General features: G+C 35.1%; 2 protein-coding genes across 5 annotated transcripts in view; one reads left to right on the top strand and one right to left on the bottom strand.

The window, feature by feature from the left end:
* The window catches only part of CSMD3 (CUB and Sushi multiple domains 3), a 1,073,652-nt gene that overhangs the window by 807,349 nt on the left and 252,040 nt on the right, over positions 1 to 14,263 (top strand). The gene's annotated exons all lie outside the window — the stretch shown is intronic.
* On the bottom strand, positions 12,500 to 12,843 carry LOC136137200 (small ubiquitin-related modifier 2-like). Its single transcript, XM_065895601.1, has 2 exons — positions 12,691 to 12,843; positions 12,500 to 12,574 (listed from the first exon to the last, which is right to left on the bottom strand). The coding sequence occupies exons 1-2, from the start codon at positions 12,841 to 12,843 to the stop codon at positions 12,500 to 12,502; spliced, it is 228 nt and encodes a 75-aa protein (XP_065751673.1).

Genomic DNA, 14,263 nt, shown 5'->3' with positions numbered 1-14,263 from the left:
TCTTTCTTTTATAACTGTTTATTATTGAAGATAGAGATACAGTGCAAAATACAGTTTAGTAAGGAGAAACAATGATATCACCGTGGGAAGTTACCACAGACTCCCTGGTCAGTTGAATGATCCTAACGCATTGTACAAAATTGACATGGGAATGATATCATTCAGGGCAGATTTTCCAAACTATGTGTCACCACCAGTGAGTCATAAAATCAATTCACTGGATTGTGACTAGCATTTTTATAATTGATATAAAGTTGAATAAAATAAAATAAAAGATAAAGACAAAAACATTATAATTCAAAGAACGTAGTAAGGATATTGTTTTCTGGAACTGTTTTCAGTTATATATACAGAGATAAATAAAGTGCAGTAAATAAATATATACCCATATTTGAGTGTGTGTGCATGTAGGTGTATATGTATATGTTTGCAATGATATAAAGTGTATGTATTACTGTGAATTTCAGTGGAACAGGAAAACCCAGCAACTCTGATCTGATGATTAAAAGTTTGGATTTTTGGGGACTAATACACATGGTAATTTTTCTTAGTTATATAATGTATTCATCCATTTGAATTATATGTGTGTGATTTCTGAGTTACACAAGTCATTTGACCTCTCTAAGCATATCGTCTCTCATTTGTAAAACATGGATAATTGAAATCTTTGCTTCAAAATGTTGTTATAAGAAATTAAGAAAAGATAGGTAGCTACTAAATGGTCATTCTATTAATATCAGAACAATTGGTTAATTCTTGAATTAATGATTTCATCCATCAGAAGTTAAAGGGAATAAAAAGAGAAATAATTACTTTGGATTTAATCCTGACAAAGAGAAAAAAATAATTGATGACATGGATGTTTATAGGAAATGTAAGAGAAAGAGTGATTTATTATCTTAGAATTTAGAGCCATACAAAGGAGAAATCTGTTTATACGCAGAAAAGCGTACTAAACTTAGAAAAACACTTTTCACAATTTACTGTCAGTAATCATTAAGAAACCATAGAAAATTTCCAGGAGCCAGAAAAGAAATAATCAAAAATCTGATGGGGAAAAATCAAAGAATACAGAAAACTACAGATCAAGAAGCTAAGTGTTAATCACTGGAATAAATAGTTAACTAGGTAGACTTCAGTGACTTAAGTGGGAAAGACAGGAGCTCCAAAATATATTGCATTCACAAATAATATGCTCGCCTAAGATAATCCTATGTCTTTCCAATATTTCCAATGTTTCATGGGTCAATTATAGCCCAGTTAAGTATATTTCATGTTGGTTGAACAGTACTATCTACAGACAATTTGGAGGGAAGAGCAGACCTGAGTTCATGTCCTCTTACTGTATCTATAAACTGATGCAAGCTGAACCTTGATTTTTAAACCTTTAAAGCCTTTTAAATCTTTAAAGTAATAGTTATTAACTCAATAGATTATTGTGAAGATTAAGCTATTAATCACAATACATGCAGAGGGCCTAGTAAAGTTCCCAGCAAATACTGGCATGTTAATACATGTGATTTTTAATACAATGTTCTAAAAGAAGCATATCACTGGAAAACATGCATTGCACTTTGCATTGTATGTTATGTTTTAGTTGAACTAGTACATTTTTGTCATTTCAATATTAATTAAATCTAATTTATTAATGTTATTATATGAATACACATTCACTCATTCCTAAAAATAGCACAGGAGTTGATATTTTAAAATTTCTTAAAAGAGAATAATTTTTACCATCACTTACAACGGTTATCATCAGACTTTTAGTTATAATGGTAAGATATAAAAATCAGAAGTTGGGATTCCCTGGTGGCGCAGTGGTTGAGAGTCCGCCTGCCGATGCAGGGGACACAGGTTCGTGCCCTGGTCTGGGAAGATCCCACATGCCGCGGAGCAGCTGGGCCAGTGGGCCATGGCCGCTGAGCCTGCACGTCCGCAATCTGTGCTCCGCAACAGGAGAGGCCACAGTGGTGAGAAGCCCGTGTACCACAAAAAAAAAAAAAAGAAAAAAAAAATTCAGAAGTTATTTAATTAATGCTTTAATTTAAGGTACATTCATTTTAAACATATGACCATAACTGATCATTTCTATTATAGCAGAGAGAAAAGGAAAGCCCGTTTTTTAGAACTAGATATACTTAACTGTAAACAATGATTTTAAGACCAGGAAAAAGCCTGGGTCAACTATGTGACCTTGTTCAATGTATTTATTTTGCATATCTAAGCATGAGATAATATTGTGTAATTTGCAAATTTGTTGGGAGAATTATTTTAAATAACTTATTTAAAGTGTTTAGTCCTGTGGCTGTTACTGTCACACACTAAGGAGAGCTTAATACATTTTAGTTTCTTGATCAGGTTCATATGCATCTATTTGTTTTCCCTTATGGTGATTATACAGAAATCCAAAATATACAGGACTCACTGACTTTCAGATTTAATAAATTAATACTTTAAAAGTCAAAATTAGTGCATAAATCATGTGCAATAGAGCTAGAAGGGTTTGTTCTTTATAAGCATAAATTCCTTTTAAGATAAATTTTGTATTTTTTAATCAAAGTAAAATGTGCATATGATAATTAAGAATACAGAGAAGCGTACCATTTAAAGCAATATAAATCAATGTTCATCTGTCCTACCCCTCTCTATTCTCCTATTCCTCAGCTGAGTTTTCTAATAATTTCTATTTTCTCTGATGGCCCTCTCTGTGACTCTGCATAACATGAAGCTCTGTTCCTTGATTTACCAATATTAGACAATATCTACTGATTCCCTGATATAAAAGATAAGTAGTTATGTCACATCCGCAGCTCCTCTCTTCAGTGTTTCAGTTATATTATTTTTGGTTATTCTAGTAATTGCCTTTGTCATGTATTAATTTGCTTATGCCTCTATTTGTAATTTCATCCATGTTTGAGAATTAGGTTGCCAGTCTTTGCTGCTTTTTATGCTAAGTCTTACCCCATGGAAGGAATCCTGACAAAAGTCTCTGATAATGGGAGCAGGAAATTTTGACTGACTGGTAACCTTTGTCGCAGAGTACATGAGTAGGGAGTTAGCTATTAGACTGTGATCCTTAATGCCATCAGAAGATAGATTTTTATCATGGTTCAGGATTAAGTGTACATTTTAAATCTGAAGAAGATATTTTTAAGAGCTTATGTTGGACACTGAGAGATTATATTTGTCACAAGTAGATCCAGAATGATAGCATCCTGTGGTGGGTCCTTCTCAATGTTGAGAAATCCTGCAGTTGATCTCGTGAGAATGTCACATATATTAAATGATGGCAGAACCGGATATCTGTACCTGCAATTCACTTTGTGATAAAAAAAAAATGTGTTTGGAACATAATTTCTTCTCTTCTTATTTTTCATAATTTTCATATCTGTTGAAACCCTGAGATATTTTATCTATAGACATACTGGATTAAAAGAGAAGCCATATAGCATTCTTATCCATGATCTGATTCAATACTAGGTAAATGTATTAAAACACAAATGGTGACAGAATCCATATTTTCCCTTAATATTCATTACTTGGTTTATTTCACCTAATGGTATTCCATTTGTTTATATAAATACATCTCTACCCTGATCTAGGGCACCAGTCATCTCTTACCTCTTAACCTCTCTCCTAACTAGTTTCTGTCATTTTCTTGTTTCCCCATGCAGTCTCTTCTGAACACAGAAAAGTAATCTTTAAACCATACATCACATTATATCACATATTTACTCAAAATCTATCAGTGCTTCCTAAATCTGAAAAAATGCCAAAGATCATATAATATAAAGCTCTACTTAATCTACCTATATACAACCTGACCTTCCTAAATATTTTCCCTTTTTACTTTATTCTTTGAGCCACACTGGCCTCCTGGATGGTTCTTCAAAGCACTCATCACACTTCTGCCTCAGGGCTTTTGCACTCCTTGTCCTTTCTGCCTAAAGCTTTTCCCCCAGCTCTCTGGCTGGCTAGCTTTTTCACTTCTTGTAGGCATATGATCACTTGTCTTTTTAGTAGAAAAGCCATTTCTATTTACTTTCTCCTGACTCCCCAAAGCTCCCAGGATGAAATCAATGTATCTAAAATTGAAACAGTGTATCCTGGGTAAAGATATCTCTGATATGTAAATCATTAAATTTGGGAATACTGACAACAGTACCAATGCAATAATTTTGTTGATTGATTGACTGAGGCATAATTGACATCTAACATTAGTTTCAGGTATACAAATAATGGTTTGATATTTATATGTATCGTAAAATGATCACCACAGTATGTCTAGTTAATATTTGTCACCATACATATATACAATTTTTTTTTCTTGCGATGAGGACTTTTAAGATCTATTCTCTTGGCAACTTTTATGTATGCAATACAGTAGTATTAACTATAGTCACCATGCTGTACATTGCCATGATTTTTTATTCTGTAACTGGACCAATGCAATGTTCTCGATCTTTTCTACTGCTGTAGCCTACAGTGAGCACCCAAATAATATATAATTATAATGATAAGACCCTAAGAATAAACGCATTTGGACGGTTAAAGAATCAGTAGTTTGCCAGTTATTCTAAAGAGAGAGTATCATTCATTCCTTTTTTCTCAGGTGTTTAGGTGTATCTATATACCTGGTCCTGTACTAACTATTAGGGATAAAGACATGAATTCAGTATAGTCCTTCCCTCCTGGAGAGTTTACAATCTGATGAGATACAGACAGATAAGGTACATTGCTAGAAATAAAAGTAGAGTATCGTAAGAGCAGCATGGAGGTGCCTCTGACCCAGTTACAAAGAGAGATCAGGGAAGTCTTCCTTATGAAAGTGATACATGAACTGAGTCTTAAAAGTATAATTAAGAAGGAACCAGGTGAGACACAAGGCATGAGATGTTATACTTCACACCTAGGGTTCAGCATATATAAAAATGTAGGAGCAAGAGTAAACAGGAATGTTGGTAAGCAGCTCAATAAGCAAAGTGTGCATGAGGAGGAGATAATAGCTTATCTGTATTGAACACAGTTTGAAGTTTTATATACATATTATTTTATATCTCACCACAACCCCAAGAATTAGGGACTGCTAAAATTCTCATTTTACACATGAGGAAACCAAGACAAAGAGAGATTCAGGTAGTTGCTCAGAGTCATACTTGCCTAGCAGTCTTGTTTAGGAGTCCATGCTCTTAATCACTGCCCTAAAGGTAGGCTGAGCAATTCTACAAATGACCTTCTATTGATCTTTTTATATCTCTAGAGCCTAAGAATGCCTGGCTCTTAACCAACATACTAGTTGTTTAAATGCTTCATGAATGAATACATGGCACCAGGAATAAGTGTGAGATTTTGGATTCTCCACTTATTTCTGTAATCTTCCTTTAGGCTAGGTATGAGAATTAAGAAAAGGTAAATTCCTACCAATAACTGATATAAAAGTGTTCACCTGAAATGGATTTTTGCATTTCATTTGAAATATAGCTCTGCACAGAATACACATGCCTTAATAGATATAGTCATTAACTCAGTTCTCTTTTAAATCTGCAACGTTATTTTTAACACCTTTGTTTTGCTCATGTTAACATAAATCCTGGATTCTGGAAAAAAAATAACTGAATCGCCAATGACCTGTACGACTGATCAAAGTGCATGAACACAACTATGTTAAACTTAGACATCCAGTAGTCATCTGACACCACTGTTTATTCAACTTCCAACTGCATGTGAAATGATAAAAGCTTTTAAAAGGAGAGCTCTCTTACCCTAGCAACTGAAGAGAAAGTTTTGAAACAAAGCAAAAGTTCATTTTGTGATTGTAGCTTTCCAACTTTAGAGTTATCTCTCATTAGTAACCTCATATGACCTACTTTTAATTAAATCATATTTTTTATGAAGAATTAAATAATTGAACTTTTATTCCAGATCTTCTGTTTAAATGGCATAATTTGCCTTAGGCTAATTCCTTATTTCAAATATCCTTGAGGTTTACAAAATTTTTTTGAGATGTGAAACGAGTCTAGACCCCATTCCATTATAAATGCATATAGAGGTTATCTAGTCTAATATACTAAGCCATTTAGCATTTGATTTCATTTAAGTATGTGATATAACTAAAGCATGTAGATAAAAGATTCATGGGAAAAGGGCCTAGAGTTAAATTGTTTTAAAGTATCATCAAATATCCGCCTTTAATCAGCTACACATAGGAATTTTGTTCACAGACATAATACACAAATTACTTGTCAGAACCGTGTTCTACAAAGAAGTGTAATACATTCTGTGTTGAAAAAAGTTAAGGTAGTATTGGGATAAAACCAAAGCACACTTCGTTTTCATATGATAGGAGGAAACGTATATGAAAGGAAACAGGAAGGGAAGCTGATGTTATTGAGCACCTGCTAGTTTTCAGGCACTCTTACATACATTATCATTCCAGTTGGCCTCCTGCATGCTCCTTTAGAGAATCATTAACATTGTTATTAATAAATCCCTGCCGGTTTGGATTCTGGAGCATACCATATATAGAGTTGCCCATGTGACAAGCAGTTCAATTGCAAATCAATACCTATAATTCAGAGCATATTTTCTTGTGACCACAGACTTGGAGCTCCTATTTAAACCATTTTTATTTTCCGTGCTTTTGGCATCTCAGTCACTATACCATGTCTCCACATGGGTAGTTGCATGGCCTCTCATCATACTAAGATGCCCCCCTTCTCCACTACCATCTAGTCTATATTTAAGTCAGACCTCAAATATGCCTTCCTAATGTATTGCCAGTTTTTGCAGAAAAATAAGAAAAAAAATTTACACAGAAAGTTGGATCAACCCAGCAATTCTCTCCTTACAGATGAAGAAAGCAAAGCGTGTAACAGTAACCATTAGAAGTCATGGTGAGATTAAAATTGTATTAAGGTAATAGGACAAAAGATCTAAAGATAGCCAAATCTTTTCTTCTACTGGGGAAACAAAAAGTCTGCTAACAAAGTTCATTCCACAAAACCTAGAAGTTAAAGGAAGCAATTTTTAAATTGAATAAGTATATCTGGAATACAATTCACATTGCAGGCAGTCTGTGAAAGATACCATAAAGACAAGACAGAATCTCACACAAATGTATACAGTAAAGAAAGAACAAATAACACTTCTTTTATCTCCTTGAGAGACAAATTGGTGTACCTTTTCTCTTGCATACCTTGTAAGTATATCTTGTAAGAACTCTGAGTTAATTTCAGAAGTATGTGTTTATAGTTTCAAAGGTCAGACGGCTGGAAGCCTTGACTGTAAAATGAAAAGATTGGTCTACTGTGTTTTCAAAGAGACACTGTAAAAGAGGGGAGAGGGAGATTACTGCTTCCCTTCTCTTTATTAAAAACAGAAAATTTCATTTTATACTTATACTTTAACCAGTGAACCATTCATTCCAAGATTCTTGGGGGAGATATATACATAAAAGGTGACAAAAGAGAGCTCTCTGAGCAACAGGGAAGTTGGTTCCTAACCCCAAAACACATTGAGTGAGTTAGATTGAGCCACATGGGAGAGTTAGTGAGTAAATCTGAACCATATGTAGGCTATGGTTCTAAATAACTTCAAGCATAAGTCAACTCTAAGACTAGCTGTTTCTCCCAAAGTTCCAAACCTGAGTTTTAGGACCTCTCTGATGCTGGGAAGAATTTATCAGTCCTATTAGGAAAGGAGACAAAAGAGCAGAAAAGAAAGGGTCCTCCAATGCAACTAATATTTTCCAGATCTTCTTAGGCCAAAGCAACAGTCTCTGAACCAATCTTCCTTAAGAAAAAGAGTAGATAGAAAATCACAAGGACAGGTGGTTTGGGAGGAATCTAATTAGAATAGTAGAGGTTCCTTTCGTGTGTGTGTGTGTGTGTGTGTGTGTGTGTGTGTGTGTGTACTCTGATGAAGCCTATGGACCTTAAAAACATCTTTTTAAATGTACAAAGTAAAATAAATCATGTAGGCTTGAAAGAAAAACCAATAATATTGAAATATAGTTATCAAAGTACATAAAATCTATAATTGAAAAAATACATTTTTGATGTAATAATATATGTACTTCTTAATTAATGCCTTAAATTCGAAGTTCCAGCAGCAAGACTCTAGTACTTACTATAATTTTTAGTAGTGATGAGCATAAACAATATTTTGAGGTATCGGCAATAATTATGTATATTAAAAAAATATGTGATTTGGCAACAAAGTCCCATTTACTTCTAATGCTAATGTAATTTGTTGCTTACATTTGAAATTAAAGGAAATGCTAAAATTATAAAAAATTAGTTAGGGTCTAATGAAAATATAGATATCTTTCCCTATCCAAATTTATGGAACAAGGGAAAGAAACCCCTGAATTATAAGAAAAGGGGGAAGATGAGAGAATTTCTGCTCCCTTTCACTAGTACTGTTAGCTCTTGTTTCCCCCTGACTTCTAAAGGATAGAGAATCCAGAGAGGGCTTCCCTGGTGGTGCAGTGGTTGAGAGTCCGCCTGCCGATGCAGGGGACACGGGTTCGTGCCCTGGTCCGGGAAGGTCCCACATGCCGCAGAGCGGCTGGGCCAGTGAGCCATGGCCGCTGAGCCTGCGCGTCCGGAGCCTGTGCTCCGCAACGGGAGAGGCCACATCAGTGAGAGGCCCGCATAACACAAAGAAAAAAAAAAAAAAAGGCATCCCTGTCTCTCTCAAGGGAAAAGTTTTGGTAGAAACACCAGGAAAGTTCCTCCTGCCCTTTCTCTAAGTTTTGTATTCCTTCCGGGATTGATGAGGTTAGTTTATCTTCCTAAGGCATTTATGAAAGCCTCATAATATCGCCTCCAAGAGATTCTGGAGTAGGTCAGGAGAGTTTCTTAATTCATTTCATCTAAGACCACATCGTATGCCAGATGGAACAGACACCTCCTGTTTCATTTCCAGTTTGAATTTTCTTCTCTTCAGTAAGAGAGGCTACTCAGTCAGTAAATAGTGAAGCTGGAATTCAAAACTACACCTTTCTGATTCCAAAGCTTTGGCTTTTATATTGCATTTGTTGTGCTACCCTAAACAAAGGGTTTGAAAAATCTATGAGTTTTACATGCTGTGCATTTAGTTAACAGCAAGATATTAATCTAATGTATATTTTATTCTTCCTAATACTTATGGTGTATATTTATTAGAAGTCCATTATATACATAAACCCTACACTAGGCTCCAGAGTTATAAACAGTGTGCAAAAAAGACATGGAAACTTTGACTTAATTGATCATGGAGTCAAGAGATAGAAACAGACCTTAATCAAAGAGCCATACAAATACATATATAATTACAAGTTGTAATCAATGTCCTGAAACTAATTGATAGAATGCTGTATGATGGGGGCTTCTGAGCTACTCCAGAGACAGGGAAAAAACTTTCCTGAGAAAGCAGCTTTTGTGAGAAGCAGGTAGGAGTTAAAAAATTGTTACAAGTTTCTTTTTTTCTCTCTAAACTTACTTTATACTAATATGTTAGCTGTCTTAAGTAATTTTTTAATAATAAAAGACAGCTATCACTAACAATCAATGACAAATAAAGTAAACAATGAAAAGGGATTGTAGTTTTAAAAATGCACTAATAATTTGATTAAAATCATTTTAAGAACTTGCCTTCTCATACAGTTTCCTACAAATCATTGATTAGTAATTTCTAGGGTCTTGGGAGTGGAGCAAATGGGGAGTGACTGCTAATTAGTATAGGAATTCTTTGGGGATGACAAAAATATTCTCAAATTAGATAGTGGGGTTGGTTACACAGCTTTGTGAATATGCTAAAAAGATACTCAATTGTACACTTTGAAAGGGTGAATTTTATGGTATGTAAATTTTATCTCAATCTTGAAAATGAGGTTAAAAATTAGTGACGTAGGTATCATAGATGAACTACCAACACCCATGAGACCATTAGTTTTAGCAGAATTTGTATATGGTAACATGGGAGATCTATCAAAGGAACATATCTATTCATAGACCTTTGTCACAGAATGAACTCTTCTTTTTCAAAGAACGTACTCTGTGATGGAGAACACAGCTCATAGAGCACTGAAGGGTGAAGGTAATGTTTTCCTAGCCAGCAAAAGCAGATGAATGAGTCTAGGCAATTAGTGAAGTGAGGTGACAAGATATAGAAGCTCATATTGTACTAAGTTGACTTACTGAGTCATTAAAATGGTTTATAAACCACTGATTATAACGTTAAGATGGACTTTTTTTTTTAGTGTTAAACAGGAGTGCGTAATTAGAACACAAAATTAATTCACAAGTTATGAAGACTGATTTTTGCTCTTTTTCTTTTCAGTGAACAGATGAAACAATAGAAAACTCTATTTATTATAATTATTATTATCCTTAGCAATATTTTTATTATTATCCTTAGCAATATTTTATTATTATTTTTAGCAATATTATTATTGATTATTATCCTTAGCAATATTTTTTATTATCCTTAGCAATATTATTCTTAGTTTTCCACATACATAATTCGAATGTGTCAAAGTGCAGAGGAAAATGAAGAGTAAAATAAATGTGACTTAGAGTAATAGTTTATAATTTAAAGTAATATCTATTACCTTTATGATAAAATAGCCTTATGGGAGGTTTATTATCTAAGGCAGATATACAAAATGAAGTTTGTTTACTTATATAGGAAACATGAAGAGGCACATGAAATGAATAGCTAGGTATTTTTGCTAAGATGAAGATTTTGAACAAAGGAGAGAGAAAAGCAATAGTCATTTTAATCTTAAAGTCAATACTGAGAATAACAGCTGTCTGCATTATAAATTCATATCACAGAGGGTTATCATAAGTCCTTCTCTTAAAAAAAAAGACTCCATGAGAGATACAGCTTTCAGACACACTCTATACCAGGATTTATGATTTGGGATATTCAGTTGGGCTATATCAGAGCATAGGTAATTTACTAGAAGTGGACCAGCACTTCTGTAAAGTACAGCAGTTCTTTCAACCTGAAGGAGTCACAGGCAACATCTAGTAAATCATCTATTTAATATACCATATTGCTCTTTTGTGACCTGCAAGAATTCATCACTTTTGAAAGTACCTAACTTGCTTGCAGAGAAAAATTTATACATTATATAATAATTTTCATTATAGAGCATATTTGATAATAAATTATACATTCCACAAGTGAAAAGAGAGATTTGAAGTTGTGAGTAGCTTAAGGCTGCAGTGTATATAATATAAAGTCTCTGGACATTTAAGAAGTACCTCTTCAATGTACAATGTAAGTGATTTGAGATTCTTCTGTTCTTCCTACCTTCAGTGGGAAGGTATCTCAGTTCTTCTTCTTCAGTCCTCTTCCTCCGTCCCACACACATGATTAAACCATAGATGGGAAGTCCTTTTTATTGCACTAGCAGCCTTAACGTTTAATTTCAGTCTCATCCGCTGATTTTCCTAGGGATAACCACATCTGTCTGTTGTATCACCACATCATAGTTCAAGAGTAACACAAATATACACAGTATAGTTCCAGCATGGGCATATTTTACTTGTACAAATCAAACCATACAAATTCATCCAAAAGAGGTTTTTTAAAAAAACAAACAGGAAAAGAGGGAACAAGGAAAATAATACAAAATTAAACTGCGTGGGTGATTTCGCTCCCTCAGTGAGGGTATGCTACAGATGGATAAAATGTTAGCAAGGATTTGCTACTGTGAAATGGTAGGTATGAGTTTGCCATTCCCTCAGTGGAACTCAGTGTCCATGTGACTGGCTCTCAGATTGTAAAAATCTTATGATTAAATATATTTCCAATGTTTAAAGATACATATCTTACACATAATAGTGTCTCTAAATATAAAGCAACAGTGATTCCTGGTAATCAGAGAAACAGCAAAGATTTCAATCCCAGAAAGAAAAAAAAAACATAGGCTTACATGGATTTATTGGGAGGGTATATCTTTTTTTTTCCCCATTTTAAACAGGAAGTTTATTTAAACGGCAAGACATTTGAAGGGAAAACTATCTAGGATTTATTTATTTTAGAGTAATTTATCCCTACTTAAAGACAAATAAGTGAAAAACATTAAAATTCTCCAATCAGGGAAGGTATGCAAGGATTTTTATGTTCTTTTTTTTAAAAAAAAAGAAACAGTGAGAGCAAAATAACTTACTGGAATATAAAGATAAGAACTGAATGAGCACGCCACTAATGGAGAAAAGGGGCTATTTTCACAGAACCAGTATTTTTCTCCATCCCAACTCCATTTGATGTCGATCAAAACATACCATTGGCCATTTAGTTTAAAAAATGCAATATGCTTGTACACATATATCAGTTACTTTAGGTACAATAAAGGAATGGGGGTGGGGAAAATGAAAGAGTGGAGAAAGCTATACTGGAGTGGTCAGGATGTGGTGGAACCTAATTGTGGTTTTCTAATTTAGAATGTCTTCTTGGTCTAGAGGAACAGAATTCTGGAGTAAAGTAGCAGGTTCACTTTTTAGTAGACACCTCCTGTCTGCTGCCAGAACACATCAATTGTATCTTCATCCTCCATTTCCAACCATGAAAAGTTCTTTCTAAAAACTGGTAATTTTGAATACAAAACAACCTCGGGCACCTCTACAGATGTGTCTGCTTCACTGATTGGCTGCCCATCAAATCAGAATCTGATCTGCCTCATTGACAAACCCTGTGTTCACAGTAGGCTTTCATTAGTTTACTAAGTGGCATATGCCTCTTACTCTTAAACTGAACCACAGAACCATCCTGCCCCTCCACCTTCAAATTAATATGATCGTTGTTCTCAGTCTTGACTCCTTCCTTGGGCTTTTCGTTGGCCATGGCGAGCGCCGGAGTCTCTTCAGCTGCCACTTCACAAAAGAGGTATCAGGTCCGCACGGAACGAGCGCACAAGCAGCACCAGGAGCGGCAGAAGCAGGAGAGGGTATATCTTGATTGTCTTGGATTCAAGTCAATTTATGGGGTAATTTCAACCAAGTGAAATGTTTGTGTTATGTGCTGACTGTGGAACACCATTTTATAGTAGCATGGTCTTGGCAAGCGTAGTTTATTTAATCATCCAACAGACCTTTATGGAGAATATACTGTGTATCAGAACTGTTCTAGAAAGAGAAAAGAAACATTATAAGACTTATTATGTGTTAGAAAAATCACTAGCCATGGTAAGAACTTGTAGGGATGAGTGGAACTGGGGGTCTGTTGAAAGAGCCCATATGGAAACTGTTGGGAGTCTGGTTTGCAGCAGTTACAGTGGCAGAGGAGAGAGAGAGGCTGAAAAGCTACAGGAGAGTACGAGCAACAAATCAGTGATATATTGAACTCTAAGAGTCAGGGGAAAAGTGTCAAGAATAACGGCATTTTGCCTGAAAAAGAAAAAAAAAATGTGTGTGTGTGTGTGTGTGTGTGTGTGTGTGTGTGTTGTGTGTGTGTGTGGATGAATCACTTTGTCCTCATCTGAAACTAACACAGCACCGTAAATTCACTATACCTCAAAAAATTGTTACAAAAAAGAATAATGGCATTTTATATTAGGCTATGTTTGACATTTTAAGTGTTTAAAATAGTTAGGTTTCGGGCTTCCCTGGTGGCGCAGTGGTTGAGAGTCCGCCTGCCGATGCAGGGGACACGGGTTCGTGCCCTGGTCCGGGGGGCTCCCACGTGCCGCGGAGCGGCTGGGCCCGTGAGCCATGGCCGCTGAGCCTGCGCGTCCGGAGCCTGTGCTCTGCAACGGGAGAGGCCACAACAGTGAGAGGCCCGCGTACCGCAAAAAAAAAAAAAAAAAAAACTTAGGTTTTATATGTATACATAAAACACAGTTCTTTAGTGCTGTGAAATCATAATTACAGGAAACAATATAAATGTTGGAATTATTGTCAAAGCGATAGCACATTTTAGAATTAGCAGTTTGGCATTTCGAAAAGTATGTTCTGAGGAACATTGGTCCTGTGAGATGAAAGAGAGCCTCCATGATCAAATAAGTTTGTAAAAACAAGTATGACATTCCCCAAACCTTACTAAAGTCTCAGTTAAATCTCACAGTATAGAACCTTATTTATTTTACCCATGTATTTCCTAAACGTACTTAATCACAGAACCATTTCTTCTCATAATATATGTGTTCTACAAAAATGCTATTAAAATAGAGATTTAAGAGTAGTCATACATATCACATAAGTTATAATCAAGAACAGGTGAGTTCTTTGCATTACAACGGCTATAGGCTGTTTAGCCAGTTTGACAA

This window comes from Phocoena phocoena, chromosome 17, assembly GCF_963924675.1.
Source record: "Phocoena phocoena chromosome 17, mPhoPho1.1, whole genome shotgun sequence".
NCBI lineage: Eukaryota > Metazoa > Chordata > Mammalia > Artiodactyla > Phocoenidae > Phocoena > Phocoena phocoena.
Note: the sequence above shows the minus strand (reverse complement) of the source record. Positions and strands in the feature narration are given on the sequence as shown.